The 25,299-nt window shown below is 29.7% G+C and overlaps 1 protein-coding gene across 2 annotated transcripts in view; it reads left to right on the top strand.

The window, feature by feature from the left end:
• Positions 1-25,299, top strand: part of trh (PAS domain-containing protein trachealess) — a 130,604-nt gene that overhangs the window by 72,610 nt on the left and 32,695 nt on the right. Inside the window, exon 1 of one of the 2 annotated variants that reach the window (XM_015515336.2) lies at positions 22,428-23,198. The exons of the other annotated variant lie outside the window; for it this stretch is intronic. Coding sequence (XP_015370822.1) covers positions 22,984-23,198 — 215 coding nt within the window. The 5' untranslated portion in view covers positions 22,428-22,983. Of the gene's footprint in view, positions 1-22,427; positions 23,199-25,299 lie in introns of those variants that run through there. 2 annotated transcript variants of the gene reach the window in all.

A 25,299-nucleotide genomic window follows, 5' to 3' on the forward strand; every position in this document is an offset into this window, starting at 1 on the left:
TCAGAACCTATACTTATGTGATAGGCCATAATACTAAATATTGAAATAAAAATAAATTGTTTATAGCACGCATATACAATTTGTACCTATAGCTTTTAATAATAGCTCAACCAAATAAAATCGTATTTAAATTGATACAATAATAATTATATACAAATTTTAATTAAAGTTAATTTTATCTATGATTTAATAAGTGAGGCAAATAGTGGAGGTGGCTTGTGAGTGGTTAGGCCTCAAATACTTAACAAGGCCCATTTAACAATACACGAACACAATCGAAATATTGGCAGTATAGCTATTACTATATAGACTATTGAGAAAAAATCTTTCAAGTTTAGATTCCTATATTTTAATAAAATGTGAGAGTTATAAATATGATCTAAACGTAAATCATGCGAGAAAAAAAAGCGTAGGCCTGCAGAAATTTATAGATTATAATTTATAAGGCATCTATACTTATTTAAATCGTCTGGATAATAATTTTGAGAACTATCTAAGAATAAATTGTAGTATTAACATTAACAATAAGTATTTTTTTTTAATTTGAAATATAATAATATGAAACAAACCTGCTTCGCCAATATTCAGTTTATATCGTTACATTAATAAATATTAATCAATTTTATTATATAACTTATATATACATTTCTTAAATGCTTAAAAATTATTATTTCAAATAAGGAAGATTTATTATTTATAGCTATGTATTAGATAAAGGAATTTAAAGCAACATACATTTTATGATTTATGTAACCACTAGTGCTGCTTCTACTATTAAGGTCTTTGTATTTTTAAGTTACTCTTTAAAAAGTAAACATTAATAAATACGGATAAAATAGATTGCACAATATTATAGTAGAAAAATTGTCGGGGGTGACGTGCATCTGTGACTGTGTTCATTCGTCGTCTATTCCAGTTTTCCAAACGCCGTCTGTGCTTTGAATACTAAGTTGCGGCTGAGAATACAAAAACGCGAAAATATGAATTTTCCCCTATTTTTTTCTTATTCGGTGGCTTTACCCTACCCATACACAGTATTCGTTATATTTCTGAAAAAAAGTCTGAAATCGATTATTTACCACAACCACTATTTTATATTTTTCGGACGATATAACACTCTTTCGCATTGTTTTCCAAGGCTTTAAACGTGCTTTCAAAACACCACATACAGTACTAGACGGTCATATTATATGACTGTGTTGACGAAGTTCACCAATGTTTCAGATATTATACGATAAGGAATAGGGGTGAAAGGAACGTAATTAGGACCAAATAAATTGTCATTCACCGTGCGTCTTGTCATGGATGAGGGAGGGCATGTCTTCCCTGACCCTTATTAGATTAGTAGTCCGTTTTTCTGAGAATTCTTGTAAAAGTTTTTTCGAGAGGTCCATAAAAGTATACCCAACCCGATCATCTAAAATTTAAATCTTACAATTGACTTGAAAGTTTACAAACAAAACACAGCAATTACGACGAGACTGAGTCTCAAACAGTCTCATCATTTGAACAACATTATGTTTATTATGTTCCATATTATGCATGCGAAATTTGTATATATTTTAAATATACCCTTTTTGACTCTTCCACGCGTCGTATGTGTAAAATTAAATGATTATTTTCTAAATGGGCATTGTTGTATGAAATACTGAATCAATTAAAATTTCCAATCACAATATACGTTACATATTGTAATTTTTTTTTGTAATTAATTTTTATATTAAATATAATGATGGTGTACACTTGCAACTGGAAAACTCTTGGATAAATAACAAAAGAAAAATATTTTATATATCTTTTATAATTCACGCCGAAGTGCATTCGCTGGTTGATTCTTACCTCAAGACACTCAAGTTAATACATATATATAATTTAAAAAAAACATAATTTATGTTTATTGTACTTTTTTTATGTACAGATTGTATACAATCTAGATTTAAAAAAAATATATATATACATATCTTAAAAATAGTTTTTTTTTTTTGAAATGTCAGTTGTATATACGATTAATAATAACAATTTATTTGTATGTATTTATCATATTTCTAATATCAACATAGACAAATTTGCAAATGTATAACTCTAATTCAGTTCAAATTTTCAAAAAAAAACTTTAAAAAACTATATAAATGAATAATAATTTATCTAATACATTATATTAGATGAATGATTTTTGTTTTATGTAAAAAAATGTATATATAATAAAAATAGGGTGGACCAAGTACATATAATCATTGTGGTATCCTAAACCAATTTGGCTACACTTATAAATATAGATGGAAAATGAATCCCGGGGTCGGCGTTCTATATAATCCGTAAATGGCCATAAATCTGCGACCAATTTTTCCTATATAACGGAATATATATTTATATAATATATATTAGGTATATATCATTTTCCAATCTCGTCGTGGATTCCAGTTGGTTATATACAACACATCGCCCTTGAATTTGGCTGCTTGTTGCTGGAAACAATATAATGTATATACATAATATATTAATACAATATTTTTTTCCACGGAGTTTTCCTTCGTATCGAATGTGCCACACTACTGACTATAGCTGGGCGTGAAAAATGATCGGCTCGCCTCGTCGTATATTGGTCTCTGTATGATAAATGTAACCAGATCAACACGAAAAGGGTCCTGCAATAATGCCCAAGACAATCCATTATTAGGGTGCGATTTACGCACCAACAAAGAGGCGGTGGTGGGACGAGAAACAAGACGTTTTTTTTTCGCCCTATGACTTTTTTCTCCTTGGCCCGATCCTGCAGTTTGCCCGACACCAGTTTAGAAATATATTATAAACTATTGTCGACCGCTGTAAGGAAACAAAATGCAATCAACATGGTTCACAGTTGGCAATAGGTTTACAATGGTATTTTCAATTATAATAGGAATAGACGTTTAAACCGATAACTATAATAATCTAAGAATATACGAAAATAAAAATATATTAAGTCACTCTAGAAGAAGATATATTATCTGTTCTACTCTCACCGTCTGTATACATTCATGATACAAACATAAATGTCGTCTGATCTCGTGTTCTAGAAGTTTAATCATTGTGTATATACTATATACTACTATAATAATTCAGTGAGGGGGAGAGTACTACTTCGTCTTGTCATCCGAAGATCAGATAAACGCGCTGGTCGTCATCGTTGTCGTTGTCCCTCGGGTCTAATAAACTGTTTCTCCTAAGTGTTTTAATTTTTTTTTTCCAGTCTTTATGAATTATAATGAAAGCAAAATACTACAGAAATAATATCACCGTACCTACTCACCGGTCTTAAATCATCTGGCATTTTTTGTAAGAGACCTAAGCGTATAAAAAATTAGAATTTCATATTTTTCTTATATTTTTTCCTCCCCGCTGTTAATTTATTTTTATTATCACCTTAGGACGGCTGTTTTATTTATTACATCTTCCCCAACCCGCGCTTGATATGCTTTCATTTCCTCCATTCGTTTCTTTAACTCTTTTGATAAAAAGCTCGAGATTTTTTCAGGGATATAACATGTAAATATATATATATATTTGCTATATATTTTTTTAAGGGTAGAGAAAAATTATTAAAAATTCGTGGGGGAATATTTTAACGCCGACTCCATCCAAAATTAATATTCCTATCGCACTCTTTCTCCCTTTAAAAAAAAAGTATATATATTAATGTTGAAGCACAAAAACAACCCTCTCTCCATTTGAAGCATTTACTGAGCGATTTAAAAATACAGTGGCTCATAAAAACGAACAGTAAAAAACGTACGTTTTACAATTTAGTAATTCCAATACTGAAAATATAAGTTGTCATCTATCATTCGTATTTAGTTATATTACTTTTAGAGGCTATTCGCTTTAACAATTAGATCTTATTCCATATCCATTCTAATAATAGTTATGGAAACAAAATTTTAGTATCCTTGTGTTTTGTGTATTTCATATTATTCATGTTCAATTTGATATTGTTTATATTTTGAATGAAATGGAGGAAATAATTTTTTTGAAGAAAAACTAAACAATCCAAGTAGATAAGATTATCTATATATTATCAATTCCATACAGTATTTAAAAAAAAGTATTACATATTGACTAAATTTCACTTCAGTTAATAATATAAATATATTTATCTCAAAAAAAATGTTTATATACCATATTATGAAATACTGTCATCTAATACTAATAACTAATAAGTAGTCAAAGTTAAATTCATGATCAATAAATAATAATAATAATATTTGTTTCGTCATTAATCAGTCTTTATTAAAAATTAATCGCTACAATAATGCATAATTTAAAAACATTGAATGTTAAAATTAAGTTAATAAACTATCAAACCATAAATACATTAAAATATTAAATGTGTTAACTATAATTATTAGTTACCGAAATACATTGTATCAGAAAATCGTAAATAAACGATTTCATCAAAAAGCTAAATATGAATTATACGAAGTGTATCATAGTTTAACATTAAATTAAGTATTTCTGATTACATAATATGTGGCCTTATTTATTCATACAGAATAAAAGCCACGTAGGCACCTATTGAATCTTAATGAATTATATATATATATACTTAAAATGTTTTATATAGCTCGTCGAAGTGTTAACATTAGTGTTAGATTCTCGGGTGTTAATGGAATATTACGTTTGAGGTGATTTAAAAAAAAATAATAAGTGCTTGAGAAGTAGAGGGTCGAGTTAATCGGTACACAGATTGTAAAGATCGTTCTAAAGAGAGGAGCAAATGGCCCGTTGTTAAGTCGTCAAGTGCCGCAGTTTTTAGCGATTTACCAACCATAACTTTTTGCAAGCACTTCTACCCCTCCCGTGTTTCTAAACAAATACCCTCCTCATTTTAAAAACAAAAAATATGTATTTATATTATATATATATATATTTATATAACAAGCCTGAGGAAATGTTTGCCGAGAATTGTTGCCAGCTCTGAGCTCTCCCCCTTTAATAATAACAGTAATAACAATAACGAGATTCGTTTAAGATGGAAATCTGAATAGGGTGGCCTGACTTAATTTTGATACATATTTTTCATAAGTTTCTCATTGAAATTGCATGTTATTAGATGACACCCTCCCTCATTTTCTTCGTTACCAATTTGTACGATAACGCCTCACCAGCTATTCTTCAGTGTATCAATGTAACGTTTTAGTCGGTTGAGTTGCCTATACCAACCTGCGTTCTTCTACAGATGAAATTAATATAGTAATTTTATGGTATAAATACAATAATATAAATATTTCCATAATTATATATAAATGATTTTTATAGAATCTATACAACTCAGAGAGATACCAAACAAAAGTTTAAACTGAGTTTAATTATGTTTTTTTAGACAGTTGGAATTATATCTACCTAATGATATAAAAAATAATGCTATTTATGGATACCATGATGCCATTAAACATAATAAACTTATTAAAATACCATTCACCATTGTGATTACATTTAGTCCGATGAACTGTTAAAGGTCGTTTAGACCAAAGTGATTGAGAGCAATGTTTAATTATTATCATAATAATATAATATACAATTAGTTTCCTGAAGTGTATTTATTTATTATTGTTGTTTGACCTCAAATTATTATTAAAAAATGAAGAAACTGTAAGTTTCAAACTTATATATTGTCATTTTACAAAAATAAAATGTTGCTATTATAGCGTTAAATCTATTCCTATGAAAGATAATAATTTGAAGACAGCATACTTGCTATTAGGTACCAATTATGGCATAAAGAAATCTAAAATAAGTTCCACTAATAAAATTCGATTCAACTACATTTTTTGTGAAAAACAAAATATTTTAATAAGTACCTAGGAAACAATAATATTTTCCATGAACACATTTTGAATAGTTTTTTGTCCGATGTCTGCATCTTAAACAAGTAATGTTGTTACTTATGATACTATTTGATTTTAAATATATAACCCATAGATATTTACATATTAAACAAAAAATGTATTTTTTACTTGCGTACTTGAAAGTATGGTTACATACTTACATTTACAAGTTTAAAACTATCTATTACTTTAATTTTTTCCTACATAGATACACGTTACACCACAATCTTGAATTGAAATATACAAAATTAGTTTTTTATTTACAATTAAATAACTTTTGATACCGAACTAACTTTACTCTGATATTGTTACTGTATTCGGATAAATGTATGCCACATCATTATCTAAACGCACAGTTCACACAGATATTTTAATGAATTTAATTGACTTTTGTAAACGTCACATATTATTTTTTAAACAACAATTTTTCTATAAATTAAGTTTATTGGTGAAGAATGATGATGATGATTTAAATTTCACAGCATTCGTAATAAAATATACCTATGATATTGTAGTAGCTTTAATAATAAAATATTAATAAAGAATTATAATTAAACAAAGTTTTGAAATATTTTCATACTATACTTTATATTATGTTTGAATATTGTTACAAAATGTTTAACTTAAAAAGTAACACTCTATTATAATACATTTTTCTATTGGTAAGCATTACTTAAAAATAAACACAAGCAGTTTGATTTTGTAATTTATATATCGTGGCGGAACAGATTATAGATGCCTAAAAAGTGATATGCAGATAACGGCATTCTTACAAAAACGACGGATATTTAGTCTTTATCATTCATCACGTAGCAAGTGGACAAAAGAAAAACAGATCGACCAAACGTTGCATTGTTCACGCTAAGGTCATTGAGATAACTTGTATTATATTAGAAATTAAATATATTTTTTTAGAATTTTCTCGTAATATACTGATATAATTATATTCAAACTTCTATTTAATTAATAATTATTTCAATATTTGTTAATTTTTAATACATTAAATTCATAATTTTATTTATCAAACAAATAAAAAAATAATAAATAATAATTTCAACAATATTAATATATCGTTAAAAATATTACTTTGCTGTATTTATATACTTCCTATTATATAGACAAATTTAATAGTGTTGCATATAGGTACGATAAATAAAAAAACTCACCAAGCTATAATTTACTCATATAAAGTATGAACACACATTATTATACATCTTCGTTTCGTTTTTATTAGAATCAGGTTTGAATTTAAAACCAATTTGCATCAAGGAATAGGTGCGTAGGGTCTTGTTATTTTGTTAATGTTGTACGTATATAAGAAAAAAGGGGGACCGACTTTATGAGGTGAAACGTTTTATCCACCGTTCAGGAGTTTGTCGTGGTTTCAGGGCTAATGTTAAGGAACGGTAAAAAGTCTGGGGGTGGGGTGTTGGAAAGCACAATATCCAAAGACGTTTTATGAGCCACCAACACATCGAAGTCTATATAAATATGTGTGTATATGGATCCCTGTGTGTGTAAATAATATATATATATATATATATATATATATATATATATATATATATACAGGGGCTGGATTTATCACGGTTGTAAAAATTTAATGCACCACAGAAATCCGAATCCCCCACCGATTCGAACGTGAATATTTTACATTAATATAACTGTATTTTTATAACACACTGCCACTGTGTATATATCGTGTGCATCTGTATAAAATTCAACCCCAAAGTGTTCGGTTATAGGATTTTCGTAAGGGAATATCAAAACCCACACACTTACACACACACACATCTTTATATATATATTATATATATTATACTTCTGATAATTCAAAACAACATTATGCGTTTTTATCGCGTTGTTTAAGATTATAATGCACCTATAATAATGTGTTAAAACAAAGACCTATTGTTGATATATCTACCTATCTTAATGAACATTTCGTACAAGGTATGATTTTCTGAATACTTTATTCATTCAGATATGTATATGTATTTAAAAGTACTTCAAATAACGAACTAAGGGTTTTTAGCTTTCATTAGCGTGTTGATGCATTTTGGCATTTCGCATTTGAATCATAATTTTTATAATATTGTTTTAATAAAAAATCATTTCCCTCGCGAGGCCTACTATATTTAATGTTTTTAACTCAAACAACAAGTATTACTAGAGCAAAACGAAAAAATTTGTTTTATTGCTAATTAAACGTTGTCCTCCCGTGTCTAAACTGCGGGAAACTGTTTATCCAAGTCCAGGTCGGCGGTAGAGCAACTAAGTATAGATATTATAGGTATTGATTTGAGCATTAAAAACTATTGTCTTCTATAAGAAATCCGCGTATAACCCCTTAAAAATAATAATAAGAAGAAATTCAATAATATATAGTGGTACAAAAACGTTTATTGTCATTATTATTTTTCATTTTTCATTTCGTTTTATCGGACCTGATGGCGGTAAACACAATAACAGACGTTCTTTGGCAGCAAAGTCTCCGTATAATAATACAAACTCGGGTTGTCCCCGGGCAACAGCGGACGGGTGTCTATCAAATTCGGTTTGGTGGCCCATCAGCCCGTGGGCGTCCGGCCGGCGGTTCAATGTAAACAAAGCCGTAACGAATGCCGCTGTCACCGTGAGCGCGCGCGCAGGCACATAGTATAATGTGTATATACGTACGTGACGTACGGATAAAATTGGTTTTTTTTTCAGCGCCCATCGACAACGGACGGTGTTATTGGTTTCCATTCTCCGCGGATGTATATGGACGCGACTGGCATGTTCCGCAGCGACTACAGTCTCTGCAACAGCCACCAACACACATCACACTAGCTGCGATGCACATAATGTGTCACGGGCCTGTGGTCAAATACCTTTTTTTTCTCTTCTTCTCCTAGTTTTTCCCATCTCCTTCTATCTACTCATATATAATAATAATAACATTAATAATATAGGTATATATGATTCATAAATATAATATAATACGTATCGAATTTTTCGATGTCCATTATGCGCGTGTACAGCCCATTGTTATGTTATAATATTAAGACTGCTCTATAGTTTATAATCGTATATATACGTATAGATAAAGGTAGCACAACACAACAGTCCATGGGCTTATTATAGATATGGAAAAGCGTGCGCCCGTGATATTATATTTGTATACCTATTATGGTATATATATATAAGTTTGGGCCGTCGCGCGCGCGTTGCTAGTATATAGTCTATGTATAAGTATATAAATATAACATTATAATATAATATGTAGGTACAATAAACGAAAAAATAGTGGCACAAGCACCATATTCTGGAAACGAATCACAATGGCCGTGAAAAATCGGACACGGGCTCGGGTCGAGATGTATTCGGAACGACTCCGATTGTTGTGTATATATATATATATATATATATATATATATATATATATATATGTATATTATATACTTTATATAGGTAAGTATGTACCTACACGCGTTAGGTTTTTTACGAGGGAGGACTGCACTGCACGCGCGTTACGTCCGTTTGGGTAGAATTATGTAATTATTTTATTTTTATTTTTTTAGAATTTGTGTATTATAACAACAATAATATTACTGTTGTTTTTTATTTCATTTTATTATCTTTTCCTCCTCGTCCCGGCAAGTACAAACCCTTTTTGTCGGTTCGTGTTGAGATTGTAGAAACGCGCGCGTATCTAAATGAATTAGTGGCGGCCCACGGGGACCGATATACGCGTAATTAAATGGCGATTAAATCCCAGCCCCGGGATCCCGGACGATCCTTGAACTTGCATCATAAGTTAAAATACGCCCTGGACAGATACGATCTTATCGATATGCAATATGGAACCATTTTGTGCCCTGCCAGGAAGTACTACGACACTAATTGGTCGCACGGGATTTATACTATACACGTAATGAAATATTACAGTAGTTGTTCTAATTTGTTTAGTTTCGTGGAACTATATACACCACAGACGTATTCAGAGTTTCTCGCCCCGATACTAATTTTTTCACCCTCCACTTACCCCTCCTTAAAAATGTCAATTTTCACATTTTATCTGTTTATACGAGCTGCTTATGCCTATAATCATATATGAAAACCAAATTCAATAAAGAAAAACAACCGCCAGATTACGGCCGAAAATATTGAATTTCAATTAATCGTTTCATGATCGGTTTTCTAACAAGAGTAAAATTACATTTGTTACAAATAATATTGTATGAACAACCGCTTTTCCCTAAAAACCAACTTTCTAATAGATATGTCTCTAAGTTCACGCTTATAATGAAAATTTATTCAATATTTGGGCTTTTAAATATTTGAGTAGCTTAGACTCCACAGTATTTTTTTAAAGCATTTAAGGAAATCACGTGCACGCGACTCTTTTATCAATGATTTATTTGGATTTTGAAAATATACTCGTACATGTTTATAATAGAGTATTATACACACGAAATTATGTGCTAATACAAAGGTACACTAAATTCTAAATAACAGTTGTAGTGTCATTCTAAATAGTATAAAAAACTTGCGAATGATAATTACATTGGTAATAGTGTCAAGTGACTTATTATAATATGTGTCATATTACCTTGACGCATAAGTTCATTATCTTCGGATTTTAATCATGTGAAAACAAGTGATACGTTTTGTCGGATCTAAAACGAAATGAAGCTAGAAAATAAATTAATAATCGTAGACAAGACTTGCAGTTTTCGTAGAATCGAACGGCAGACCGGCGATCATCGTTTTCTGGAATTTAACGGACTGATCGATGGAAATTATCACGGTAACCTAACAGCTCGTGAGCAACATAATTACATAAACCAAAGAGGAAATTCTATAGCGGAAAACGTTGTACAATATACAAATGCTAACGTTTGGAACGTTTGTAAGGTTGAAATTCATAAGTGCTTATGGTGTTTAAGTGTGATATAAGACGAAAAAAATTAAAAAAGTTAATCGTGTTAAGTCGTAATAGCATGGTCGCTTGAGTATAATCAAAGTCGACTAAAATTCTAGTTAATAGAGTTAAACATTCCAAACACTCAATCATGGCTTATGCAATATTTGAAAACGTTTTAGGCTTCGTTTAGCAAACAGACATTCCGAATATCACCGCTATCAAACGTTTGCAACATTTTCCGCTATAGAATTTCCTCTAATATACAGTGGTTAGTGGTTACCTCTACCACAGTATAAATTCAGTAACCAAAGTTCAGGTTGTTAAAAGTTCAAACCATGTACGGTATATAAATTTGTAAACGGAAATCCCTAATCACGATTATTTTCCATCGTTCAATCGTAATCGGTCGTACAAAGTAAAACGCGGTCGTTGCCACTTGTCAGTCTTTTTCTTCGGTGATTTTCGATTATTGATCAGTTTATTTTCACGTTTTTGTTCACGAATGCGTATTATTATTAGTGGTGTGCAGAACGACGAAACTCCAGTAGAACGCGTCTTGTGCGTATATTTGCGAACCTCATCATTTCCGGTCCGACGATACGCGTCACTTGTTTTTCGAACCGAGGGCGGCACGTCAAGGTAAGACGCACATCATATCACCTATATTCCTACAATATTATTTACAAGTTCCTTTTATATTCATACGCTTACATACACATCTATTATTAGTGTTATTTAAAACTATTGTATTTACAAATTAGAATATTTGTGTTTGCCTAGACGAGTTAGTAAATTAATATTTACATTATGCACCTCCCCCAATTTGCAGTAGTAATGTACATCTTATACAATATCATATAAAATATAATTTTTTCATAAGGAGGGAGTGAGTACGCTTCAAAACAATCCTGTTATCGTTATATGTCGTATGTCTAAAAAAAGGGAAATATTTATAATAGAAACCAGTAAACCACTACGGCGTAGTAACTTCTTTCATGCTTTACAGCTATATTTATATATAGTTACAGTATAACCACAATAATTTGCGCAACGCCAATGTCCAATAACAATATAATGATATATATAATTTCAATATGCATTAACGTCTAGCACGTAGTTTGGCGCACCTATGTCTTATATAGGTACGTTCATTTTGTCAATACTCGGTCAAGTTATATTGTTTTTACACCTTTAGTTGCGGGTGTACGTAAATAATAAATAACATAATATTATAATAATTGATTAACTATAAAATAAGCTTTAAATTATATTTATGACCAATGATAATATTATTATATTATAATATTAATATGGGTATGTAATAATATTATATTTGGTATTATGCTAATTACTTGAGAATACGCGCTTCACCTATATTATTATATTATTTTCAGCCCGGCCCCCATACCTTTTTATAGTTCTTATATCATAATATATTGTATACGAGTATAATAAAAAAGGTTATTATTTTAAAACACTTAGTAAAATTATAATATTTATCCTCAAATCCTAACATTGCCCCCCCCCCTAGAAAAAATTCTGCGGGCGCCTATGTTGGTATGTAATCGCCAATCAGGTTTTTTTTTTAATCGCCACAACATATTGTACAGCTAATTAAGTATTTTGTGAGTTTTGTTTTGTGAATGTTGATGGTAGTAAACTCATTACGCCGAGAGTTGAGAGTACAATATATCAACTTTTCCTCATGGGCATCCATGTTCCAGATAATCGTCACCAAATATTGTAGCTTTTAGTTTTACAATATCACCTGACACAAATTTACTTTAGATTCCTATAAGATATTAATATATTTTATCCTTTTTCGATAACTTGACATAGGTAATTAAATAAAGAAATTTATGATTTAAGAAATATTATGAAGGTATTTATTAATATATTCGACGGAGATAAATAAAAATTACGGTTATAGCTGATAAAATTTAATGCAATGATTTTAAATTTTTAAGAGGATATGAACCCGCACGTGTTGTCTCCGTCTTACAAGTGTATGTTTTTATATCTTTAAATACTTATAACTCAATTTAAAATTAAAATATGATAAAAAGCCAATGAGGTTGTCTAGAATCTAGATAATAATCTTACCTTTAAATTTTATGAGAGGTCAATTCACTCTAAATTTTAAACCAACAGAGCTATACATGTGTTCTGCTGAGCGTAAAATTTGCTATGTTACGCACTTGTAAAACGGAGACAGCACGTGCGGGTATCACGTCCTCTTAAGAGTACCTCCAAATAATATTTTATTATGAATAATTTCAAAAATATTTTTCGCTTTCACATATTTATTTTAATCAATTTTGGTGACCTCTTTATTTTACAATAATGACGACTATTTATTTCAAAACAAAATATTTAAATATGACTATTATTGGTAGTTAAAATAAATATATTGATTCAATTTTTGTACACATATATTATATATTATGTAATATGAATATACTTATATACCTTGTATAACGAGTATCCTTACATATATGTAGTATTAAAATTGGCATATAGTATATATAATATGATAGAAGTGACATATTATGCAGTTTTAGGAATTAAATATCGATTATATAGTACCTATATTTGGTTGTCACAAGAAAAGTTACACTAATAAAGTAAGAAAAAAGTATTTCCTAAATACCATATCAATGTTTTTTTCTATTTACTACACTAAATTTCAATTTGAATTTTAATATAATATGTGTCAAATGCTATAAGTAGATGTAATAGGTAATAACTTCACATAATTCATGAACAAAAAAAATATATATTCACTTTCTCTTTTTTGGATTTTGTTACTGTCATTACTTTATTATAGCCTATTATAGACATATCAAATGTATATAGTAAAGAGTATGATCTGCATAAGAACGTAGATTATACAATCAAATGTTTTGATATTTACAATAACTGTCAAAGTGTCAAATGTTAATACTGTCAATTGTTAAGTTACAATATTTCAAAATAATACCGGATTATAATTTTTTTGTTATATGTATTATGATATTATATTTATATTTTTTTTACTAATATTTGTAGCAAAATTATATAATCAATCACAAAATATTTTTCAATTCTAACTATTTTTCATTACTATTAGGAAATTAATTATTAATTATTCTTATTTAGACTAAATATACGTTATATATTTTTCAAAACAAATATATATATTAAACGTTTATGATAAGTGTTATAAAATGAAATAAACTACTGTTTCCTATCATATCGTATAATATTATATACTTATATCATACAATAATTATTAATTTCAAGCATACTAAGATAGTAAGATAGTTACAATAACTTTGTTCCTCCACCTGTTAGGGCCAAATGGGATTGTTCTTTATAAATCCAATTTAGGAGGGGGTAAGTTAGGAAGATAAGACCTACTGATATGGGATAGCGTATATTAGGTATTGCTACCCTTCGTTTTGGAATATTATGAGGCTAGAACTGCAGGGGTGATGTAACTGGATCAAAAAGGGAGAGAGGGCTAATGAAGCGTCTGCGGCCGCTTGATTGCACCGTATTTACTGGTCAGCAGTTGAGTTTTCTTTTCACCTAAACACCCGATACCAACATTTCAAACCTTAATATAAAACGATATTCTATAAATGGCAATAGAAAACACTTTTCAATTTCAACGACAGTTAAATACACAGATCAAACATATTTTGTAAAAATTCGCCGTATATACAAATTTAAATTTTCAATATTACATTTGTGTGTATGGTAAACCTAAATATGTGGCCTATGTCACCGAGGGTATATTTCGTTTAATAAAAAAATAAATAAAAAAAAACCAAAAAATCTTAATATCATTGCTGTACTTATAAAAGTATATATTTTTTAACGTACATGCGTATCTACATAATAAACATTATTATTTTATTTTTGTATACACGTATATAATTACATTATAAACTTTAGATTTTCTTTTGTAACATTTATTTAGTACTTTTGAATTATATTTATAGATTTGAAATAAATAATATGCCGAAGTTTTTCGTGAAACGTAAGTTCACCCCCGGGAAGAGTTTTGGTCTCCATATAATCAGTGGTCACGTCTCAGGGTCCATGCAAAGAAAATCAAGATTTTGACCCCTTTTGACCCAACAGACACATATCGACCCTCCGGAGTCCTTTTATGCGGAAACAATGTCTGAATGAAATGCCAAAATAATGTTTTTTCTTCTTTTTTTATCCATCCCCTATTCACGCCTCTGAGTTACAGTAATTTTTCTCCTCCAATGCATACCATACATATTTCGATATAAACGCATATATTGCTCATTATATATATATTATACAATATGTATACATAATATATGTATATGTATATATTTTATTCACGTTAAGTATGAATAATAAACGAGTTTATAATACAATACTTACTACATTAAATCAGATTCAACTCAAATAGAACAATAATATTGGCAATCGGTGCTATATATAAGTGCGCATGTGTCGTCGTGTATTTAAGTCTTATAGGTCTAAAATAACAACTCTTTAAACATTAAGGTATACTATATTTTAGTACAATGGTGGCCAACTAAAGAGATTTTGTGGACCATTTTGAAAATGCATTGTAATTCCTAGGATCACAGAAAATTAGATTTTAAATATTATATTAGTAGCGTCAATAATAATATAGACGCCGCATCACGCGAACATTCTGGAATATTCCACGACTGCCCGGTTAATATAAAAGAACATTTTTTACAAATCAAATTTTCTCAATGAAAATTAAGGGAAATCTCACGAGCCATTAAATTATCCAAGGCGCTCCACGGGTTGGCTATTTCTGCTATAGTCGGCACATGTTATACATTCTAATACTCTTACTCTTACTACTCGGTACTTACTGCAGGCTTATGAATAAATAGTATTTGATATCTGTACATTACTTAAGATACTAATTAATGCATAGGAGATCATAGTTAATATTTATGTTTTATTTAATTTAATATATTAAAATGTTTCAGCATATTATATGCTATTACAAGTTTACAATTGTTTAATTTCTATTTATGTTATATCTAATGGTTTCTGACACAACGATTAATCATCATCATTGGCGGAGATACTTAAAAATACTTGGAGATGCTTAAATATTTAATAGCATAAAAAAAACTGCGTGTTGGCTCTGCCCCTACATAACCAATGCAAACAACAAATTTAATGTATTATAAAATATAATATTATAATTTTTTAATTTATAACATTATATACAAATATTATACTTTAAGTCTTTTAAAATAAAATATTTCTTTTAGATTCTAAGCAGATTAATGAATGTATTCATTTTACAATGATGTGAAGGTTGGTTTTTTGTGTGTCCGTAATATGTATAGGTATGCATGTTGTACAGTAGAAAATGTATTAACTTCAACTCTGATGGTAATTTTTGATGGAAAATATGATCTATTCGTAGTTGGTATACCCTAAAGAAATCAAAACTGAAAATTCTTAGTATTTTTAAAATAACAGGGAAAACCAAAATTTATCTAAATGTTAAACTTAAGCCATTACCAATCCGTAATAACTTATAGTGATTTAACATCCTTCTAATTTATTTATTTATAGAATATAGAACATAGGTATTGTAGAACATCGATTTATTAGATTGTAAAATAATTGAATAATGCATAATGTTTGATGAGCATAATTATTATGCACGGATTACGTTTTATTTGACTTCACCATATTTCATAAATACAATTTGTTTTGACAGATTTGGATAAAGTTGATTCTATAAGAGATAGGTCTTCCGTAAATAAATGTAGGTACCACTATCGCCGCTAATCTTATAGACAAATGCAGTTTATAGTAGTATTTTGACGTGGACATTTTGCAGAAATACTTCATACAGAAAATATCATAGACCCAGGCTTAGGGAAATGTGGTTGGTCATAATGGCATCATTTGTCAGCCTTAAGAAGTATATATAGGCTTATTCTTTTTTTTTTTCGTCGTCGTAAATATTGTCCTTTTACGTCGCCGCCTTTTTAAGTTACATTATGTATGCCCTCGCTGCATTTAAAGGATTTCACGTACTGCATAGCAAATAAATTGGCGATATTCTTGCTGTGAAACTATATCATTCATTAATATTTTACTATTATTATTGTATTAGATAGTAACATTGATTTACCAATATTTCAATAATCGCCTTATTATAAGCCCTTTGTTAAAATTTGACCCGTTAACAAGAATTCATAATATTCTATTTTCATTCGTTATGCCAACAATATTTAATATAATATTGTCCCGAAAAGCTATAATACATTCCTTTCACAAATATAATAGATACTGTTTTTCAAAAGTGTGAACCTCACATAATATGCTTAAAGTTACAAAAGCAGTTATGCTTAGCTCTCCCATTAATTTATTAAACTATTATTGATTAATTATATAAAATTAACTACTAGCATTTATAACTAATGGTATTATTATTGCAATGTTGCATAAGAAATTTTCCATTATTATGTATATAGTCACATTGAGCTAACCCTGTTATGTTATAAAATAAAAATGTACCTACATTTTTACAATGATACATGTTAATTATAATATTATATTAATAGCTAATTATAGTATAATAATGACTTATTATTTTAGTTAATATTGTGATTTGGTAATATATAGCATTAGCATAATAATTATGATATCAGCAGTATAATATACAGGGTGTCCCACAGAGATCTGACATTCTGACAAATGAAATAACTTTTGTTCTAATCAATATTTTTAAAAAATGTCTTTTAAATATAATTCATAGACACTTGCACTATACATTTTTTATTTTTTATTTTTTAATACTGAAAATAAAAAACTTAAAAATTGATAAATTTTTTTTCGAAATATTCAATATAGCCAATTTGTAAATCTGATTTTTAGAAAAATGTATATGGTAAAAGCACTTATTTAAGTCAAATGGCTGATTATTTACAATTTTTTTAAATATCAATATTTTCGTTAAGTAAATTACGGTCTAGTTTATGTTAGAAACCTTGTAATTTCAAATAATAATAAAGTTTTTTAAAAATATTTTATAAGAACATTTTTAAATAAGTGCATGTTAAAATCTAATTATTTTTTTTATTGTATTTATTTTAATAATATGTGATGTATAAACTATAAATTACTATAATTAACCTAACGAAAATATTGATATTTAAAAAAATTGTAAAAAATCAGCCTTTTAACTTAAATAAGTGTTTTTACCATATACATTTTTCTGAAAATCAAATTTACAAATTGGCTATATTGAATATCTCGAAAAAAAATTTATCAATTTTTAAGTTTTTTATTTTCAATATTAAAAAAAAAAAAAAAAAATGTATTCTAAAAATGTAGCGCAAGTGTCCATGGATTATATTTAATGGAAATTTTAAAAAAATATTGATTAGAACAAAAAGTTATTTCATTTGCCAGAATGTCAAATCTCTGTGGGACACTCTGTATAATATTATTATATATTATACTGCTGATATCATACAAATGTATAATATGTATTATATAATTCCCGTCGACTACTATAATAATTTAGGAACGAGAAGTCGACTTCAGCGCATTATACGCATGTGCTATATAAATATCTATTTATGATCACAAAAATTTACTCATATAATATAAACTCATTTTTTTTAATGTCAAACTGCTCATTATAAATTCCACGTGACGAACGATTGTTCATCGGTAGATCACGTCGATCAGGCCCCATAAATAATAATAATATAAATATTCCATTATATTTTAGTGTACTGCAGGAACAGATAGGACTGTGACGGAATGTCGAGCCGGCCATTTGCCAAACACCGACTTCGGTGGCGGTGGCGGAGGTCCGCAAGCGAGTATCGTCCTGAATATTGATTTGGGTAGAGACCCCCTTTATACACATGTCCCCCACTTTATAGTTATATATAAATGTATACAGGGTACTCGCTATTTAACGAGAACGGTATCTCTGCCACGGTGTATATCCATCCGTAGGAATATTTCTGAAAATATTATCTCTTGTACACGTACCTATAGCACATGGTCACATTTGGGTTTTTTTACACTGTGAGATAGTCACCCAGTTTGAAAGATTTGTCGTTGAATAATTTATTCGTGACCGACATAATACAGTATTATATAATAATGTGCACCTATATAAATTAAATTAGTTCGTTATATTCTATGTTATATCGTGTGTGCATTGTGCACGGAATGGAAGTCAAATTTCGAAAATGCGCTCTTGCGTGACACGTTTAGCCCATTGAAAATTATTGAACGTGATTTGAAGGTATAAGTATACCAATCGCTAACTGACAGTTATTTTCACCCTCACAACTTAGTTTTAGTTCTTTTGTACATAGATCTATCGATAATTGTGTTCATAATTATTGTAATAGGTAAATATACATACCATATTTGTGGTAGACCTAGCTATACCTATTGGCTATTGGTATATAATACATTAATACATAATATACTTATGTATATTTAATATTTGGCTTCAACATGATTTGACATTAACTTATAAACAAAATTGAAATATATTACGTTTTTCGTATATTCGTATATAATATAAAAAATAAAAATCTTAGATAATAGTAAAATTATATTGTGACAGTTGGTGTATCTTAAATGGGTCGTGTTGTACCACAAAATTAATGTAGCGTAATAGATTTTTTTTTACTGGTTAGTAGATGACCTTTACACGTTTCTTGGTGGTCTATGAAATGAATAAAATAAAAATTAATATTTATTCTATTTAAAAATGAATAGGTAGAAGATTTGCTGAAGTGTGACAAATTACGGTGAAAACACGTATGTATGTTTCGCATTTACGGCGTGTTTGAAAAAACACTAAATTTTAAATATTATTAATTTTATATCTATGATCTATCTATATCAATTATTCCTACTTTTTAAAAACAGTAACCATAATAAACATTTTTTTAGAACTAACCCAATCACTTCATTATAGGTACATTTAAAAATTTAATTTCACAAGTATTCTTATATGGGTACGTATATAGTTTACAGTTTTATAGGTATAAATATAAGGAATAATATATATATACGTTACGTTATATATTTATAAATATTTATGTACTAAACTGTAAATATTAAGGATTACTATCAGATATATAATTAATATTAATTCTATATGGGCACATAGTTTTGTGCTGATAATGTGATATGAATATGTGATTGTAGATTGATACTATATTATATTTTTTGATGTTATTATATATACATACCTACCGCCTATGAAGCAGTAATTTATTTGCCTTAATGCGATCTCTATTATGTATATTTAATATTAGATATATTATAGGTTATATATTTATAGAACCTATTCATATTTATTATTTATATAGCCGTACAGAAACAGAATGTACTAATTATTATAGTATGCTTGTAACATTTATATAGACAAAGGTCTTTTTTTCAAATTGTTATCAGTTGACTTTTATTTCTGCAGAAAAAGCTTAAGTGATGATTTTATTTAAAGAATTCAACAATTAAAATCGTTCTTCATGAAACCTAATATCTCTATAGATACTGACAGTGCAGTATAAATACTATAGCTCATATAATTCGTATAGCCACTATTATAGTCACACATCCAGTCTGCCTATACATAGTATAATATAATATAGGTATATATATAGTCATACCTCTGATTTTTATTTTTCGGCCACGCGAACGCATATTATAGGTATGTCAATATATTTCTTAACTCAGAGATATACAATCTACCTATTACAATTTACAATAGCTATAAATATTTTATCAACACGATATTATTTTTTATACTTTAAGCCGGATTCACTGCTACAGTGCTACGTCATATTTCGTGTCGTATCGATCAAATCGTGTTGTGATTATAGATATTACTTTTTTGGTATCGTAAAATAATCAAATTGCAATCGCGTATACCAAGAATAAGAATTATTGATTACAACTCAAATGTTAAACCTAACCATAGTCATGGTCGTCATTAGGGGGGGGGGGGTAGTACATTTGCATCAACTTTTTTTAAAACGCCTTCTTTGGCCTGCCAACAATAAATACATGCACCGATATCTAGCTACATCTAATTTTTTTACACTATACATAGGTATTATATTATATTTTTTCAGTATTAAAAAAAAAAAAAAAAAAATTATGAAGATGTGTTTTATTTTATTTATTATATAAGTATATAACTGTTTATTGTGCCATATATGAGCAAGTGTTCATACGATAAATTACAGTTTTTATTAAGCTAGCTTATATTATGTATTTTAAGTGCCGTGAAAAAAATGTATAGGTTAGTTTCGATTAAGTATTTTATTAGTTTATTGCTTAGGTATCTGTAATTTATTTACCAAGTATAAATATCATTGCAGGTAACCACAAAATAAGTATAAATATAAATACATTAATGTAAAAATGGTTAGACTATATACAATAGTAATTTTAGGACATTTTTTTATTAAAAAATAAACTATATTATACAAATAGCGAGTGTCATTAATGGGTGGCTGCTCTCATCAAACGTAACATGTACCTATAGTATATAATTTATTGTAAACTGTTTTTATATTAATATTAATTGTTTTGATACCTTATATATATTCAGTCTCACATTTACTTATTGTGCCTAAGGTATAGATTGTAAATTTCTTTAAAAAAAAAAAAAAAAAAAAAAAATATTATACAAATATTCTAAAAAAAATGTTTCCCCACCTGATCCCCCTACCAAAAAAAAAGAAAAATGTTGCGGCTTAGTAATGATTTGAAATGACCTGCAAAAATGTTGACCCTAACAATAAAAAAGTTAAAATGATGCTCCTGACCATAGTCACCACATTCTCGCACGCGTGGCACAACACACGACGTAAAGCTGTAAATCCTGCTTTACACTTGTAAATTATTGATTTAACCGTTTAGATATCAAGTTACCTATACCAGCTATTGTAGATAGACGACTAGCTGTAATAGATAATTATCAATTAAAATTACCTCTACGTAAATTGATAAAATTAATATCAGAGACAATTGAGACCAAAATACCTTTATAGGTATCTATAGCTATATGTAACTATATTATACACAAAGACACGTTACACACAGTATATAGGTATTAGGCATACTACACATCACACAATCACACGCGCAGCAGTCTATAATAATAATAAGGAAAATCAGCATCGGAAACGGTGCGAGAAAATGGATCGTGCTGAGGCTCTAAAACCCACAAGATTCTGTAGCTTTGGGGAAGAGCGCCACGCACCTAAACATACACACACGCGTACACACACATGCACAAAAACACACCCACTCACCATCTATTGATGTACATATAACCATATAGGTATTCGTTAGGGGCGAGAGGTAGACGCACGTGACGGCCGTTTCCGTCGTTAATGAATATAGTTCGGCAAAACGGTATAGCATAATATAATATGCGCGTCGTACGATGTAACAAAAATAGTAACAGGTAAGCGGCGACGGCGGCGGCGGTGACGTGACGTTCGCGCGCGCGTACGTGGGTGGAGCATGTGGAGGACCAATGGTGTACGTGCCTGGGCGTGTCCGGCGAAGAGCGCGCGCGCTCCGCCACCGTCTGCAGCGCCTTGATTGTGTCGCGCCGCGTCGAACCCTCCGCGCGCCGGTACGAACGTTCGACGTCGTCTCAGTGCGGACCGCAACCAGCCCGTCTCGGACGTGTCGTCTTGGATTTTTTCGAAACGCCGCACGCGCGCTATTATTTGCACCGCCGATACGACGTGTGACTGCTGTACAGTGACACCTTTAAACAATTTTATGCAACACGCGCATAATATTATATTATAATACGCATCGTACGTTTACGCGTGTTCACCTTATATTGTCGTATCACGTTTCGCGAGAATTACGGCACGCCATGAAGATCTGTAGTGGAAAAATTAGACGTTTTTAATTCGTCCGACCTTAATTTCGTTCGCGTTTTTGTTCCTCACGTGTGTACAGCTGATAACATACATTCAATATTTTATTTTACGTCACATGAGCACGCATATATCGTCTTATATGTAGTATAGATCGTTTGGCAGTGCCGTTGTGAGTGTTTATCCGTTGTCGAATAATATATTTTAATAAATTACGTAACGCGATGCGCTGCCGCAGCTAACAATTGACGCGCCCTCACGTACGCTGGATTTTTCACACGCGCACATCATGCTGCCGTATCAGGCGATGGCCATGGATTACGCGTCCGCGTCATTCCAGCGACATCCGGCCGCGGCCAACGTGGGACACCATCACCACGCGGCCGGCGGGCCCGGCAGTGGTGGCCCCGGGTCAGCCGCCGCCGCGTTCAGCCCGTCGTGGTTTGTACCGGCAGACTTATGCATGCCGTTCGCCAAACAGAATCAGCCGCTCGTCGAACCGGGGTTAGTTTTAAATCATACCAACATTGTTTATGTTTTTGGTTTGAGCAAGCTCTAATAACTTAAAATAATTTATAATTTAGTTACATCTTATATATGACTACCGCAGTATATATATATATATAATAGGCGTACCTATAATATACTTGGTATAGACCGATCGCTAAGTATATAGGTACACTATTACTATATGCGTGTGTATAAAATATAACAAAATAACCGTTTCCTGAAAATAGATGTTTCCCTTAACCATACTCTTATTATATTGTATCGTTATATAATAGAGGTATACGCGTACCTATTATACTATAATACACTATACCTATTAATATTGTATCGTTATATTGATTTTCGATTTTTTTATTTCTATCAATATTTTGTTATAAATATTAAACGTAAAATGCACATATATTGATAGTCGGAATAATAATGTTACTTGAACGTGTTATGTATATTAAACAGCACACATTATACATATAGGTAGGTATAGATATTATCACTAATTTTATATATTTTATATTTTTGAAATATTATAATAATTTTCATATACTATGCTAGGTTATGCTAGGTACAAATATACCTACTACAAATCTGAAATCTGAAGAACCACTTATACTCGAGTGTTGCATATATAGCCCACTGGTGTATGGTATCACTATATTGAAAAACTGATAACATTAAAAATATTATCCTAACCTTTAATTTACCAAAACTTGGTTTGAATTCTAATTTTAAGAAAATAAAAATAAATTCCTACTTATCTATATGAGTAGGTATACCATAAGGTATATCTGACTTAATAATATAAATATTTGAGATAACTGCATGTTATAAAACTTTTTTAACTTTAATGAAATCAAATCATTTTTCTAAAACCAACAGGTTCTTCTTTATTACCTATATTTATATTTTTAATTTTAAGAGTTAAGATGCAACAATATAGTGAAATTTATAGATGTCTAAAGTGGGGAATCAATTGCAGATACCATCAAAACTTTCCAATAAATAATAATTTAATATTATTTCGCTTATATATATAAATGTATATACAGAATTATTCGTAAAATATGTACTTAAATATATATATATATAAATAATTAGCTTTCCGCTTAATAAACGATTACCTATTAAATAATTAATAATAATGAACATTTTTCAAAATCTATAATGTTATATCATTAGTAATAAGAAAATATGTCTTATTGTTTGAGATTGATGAATATATTTTATTTTGTCGTTAACACTGGCTTTAGTTAAAAAATAATATCTATATAAGTAGGTTAATATAGGTGCATTAGTGTCACAATATTGACTGCATACATAACTATATAGCATTATATTTTACGTTTGTCTCAATTTCTTCAGCCTTATAATTTCATATTGTGAGTTTTATGTACCATACTGTCATACCATATTTTGTATTTTACCTATATTAATATATTGTATTATATAAATATAATAATACATTATAGTATAGTATACGACATACATAATATATATTAAATAGCAGGCTTGTCGCGTCTGAGGTAATAAATGAAAGGAATGATTGATTGGATTCTTTAATTTACCCTCACTTGTGTGCCAATATATATAATAAAAATGTATGGATAATACAAAACAAATACATTTTTTTTTTTAATTTATAGCAATACAAAATTATGTTTTTTACACGGACGCGGCGTTCTATACCGATAAAAATTTTACTGGAAGATGAGACGCGTGCCGAAAACGGTTTGGAATTCCTGAACACAACAACTACGGTTGTCATTGTTAACGTTAATTGGATGCGGGTGGCCTCCGAACGGCCATGTACTTTTCATTAGCGCCCACCCGATGATTGTACATAGTGTGTACCTATTATACCTATACGTTTCACGGTCTCGATAATAACTGCTGCTACTGATCACCGACTACCGAGCTCTGTTACATCTCAGGATGACTTTGCTCGTTTGTTTGTTGTTTATAGTCACAAAGCTGTAGATTCATCAAAACTATACCTTACTATTATTATTTTTTAAGAATCCTTTTATAAATCCAATCGTTTATAATAACTATAACTATTCTAAGCCTCGTCCTACCCACCCCTCCTCAACGAGTGTGCGTG

This window comes from Diuraphis noxia, unplaced genomic scaffold (genome assembly GCF_037042655.1).
Source record: "Diuraphis noxia isolate RWA-SAM2 unplaced genomic scaffold, SU_Dnox_SAM2 contig0002, whole genome shotgun sequence".
NCBI classification, from domain to species: Eukaryota; Metazoa; Arthropoda; class Insecta; order Hemiptera; family Aphididae; genus Diuraphis; species Diuraphis noxia.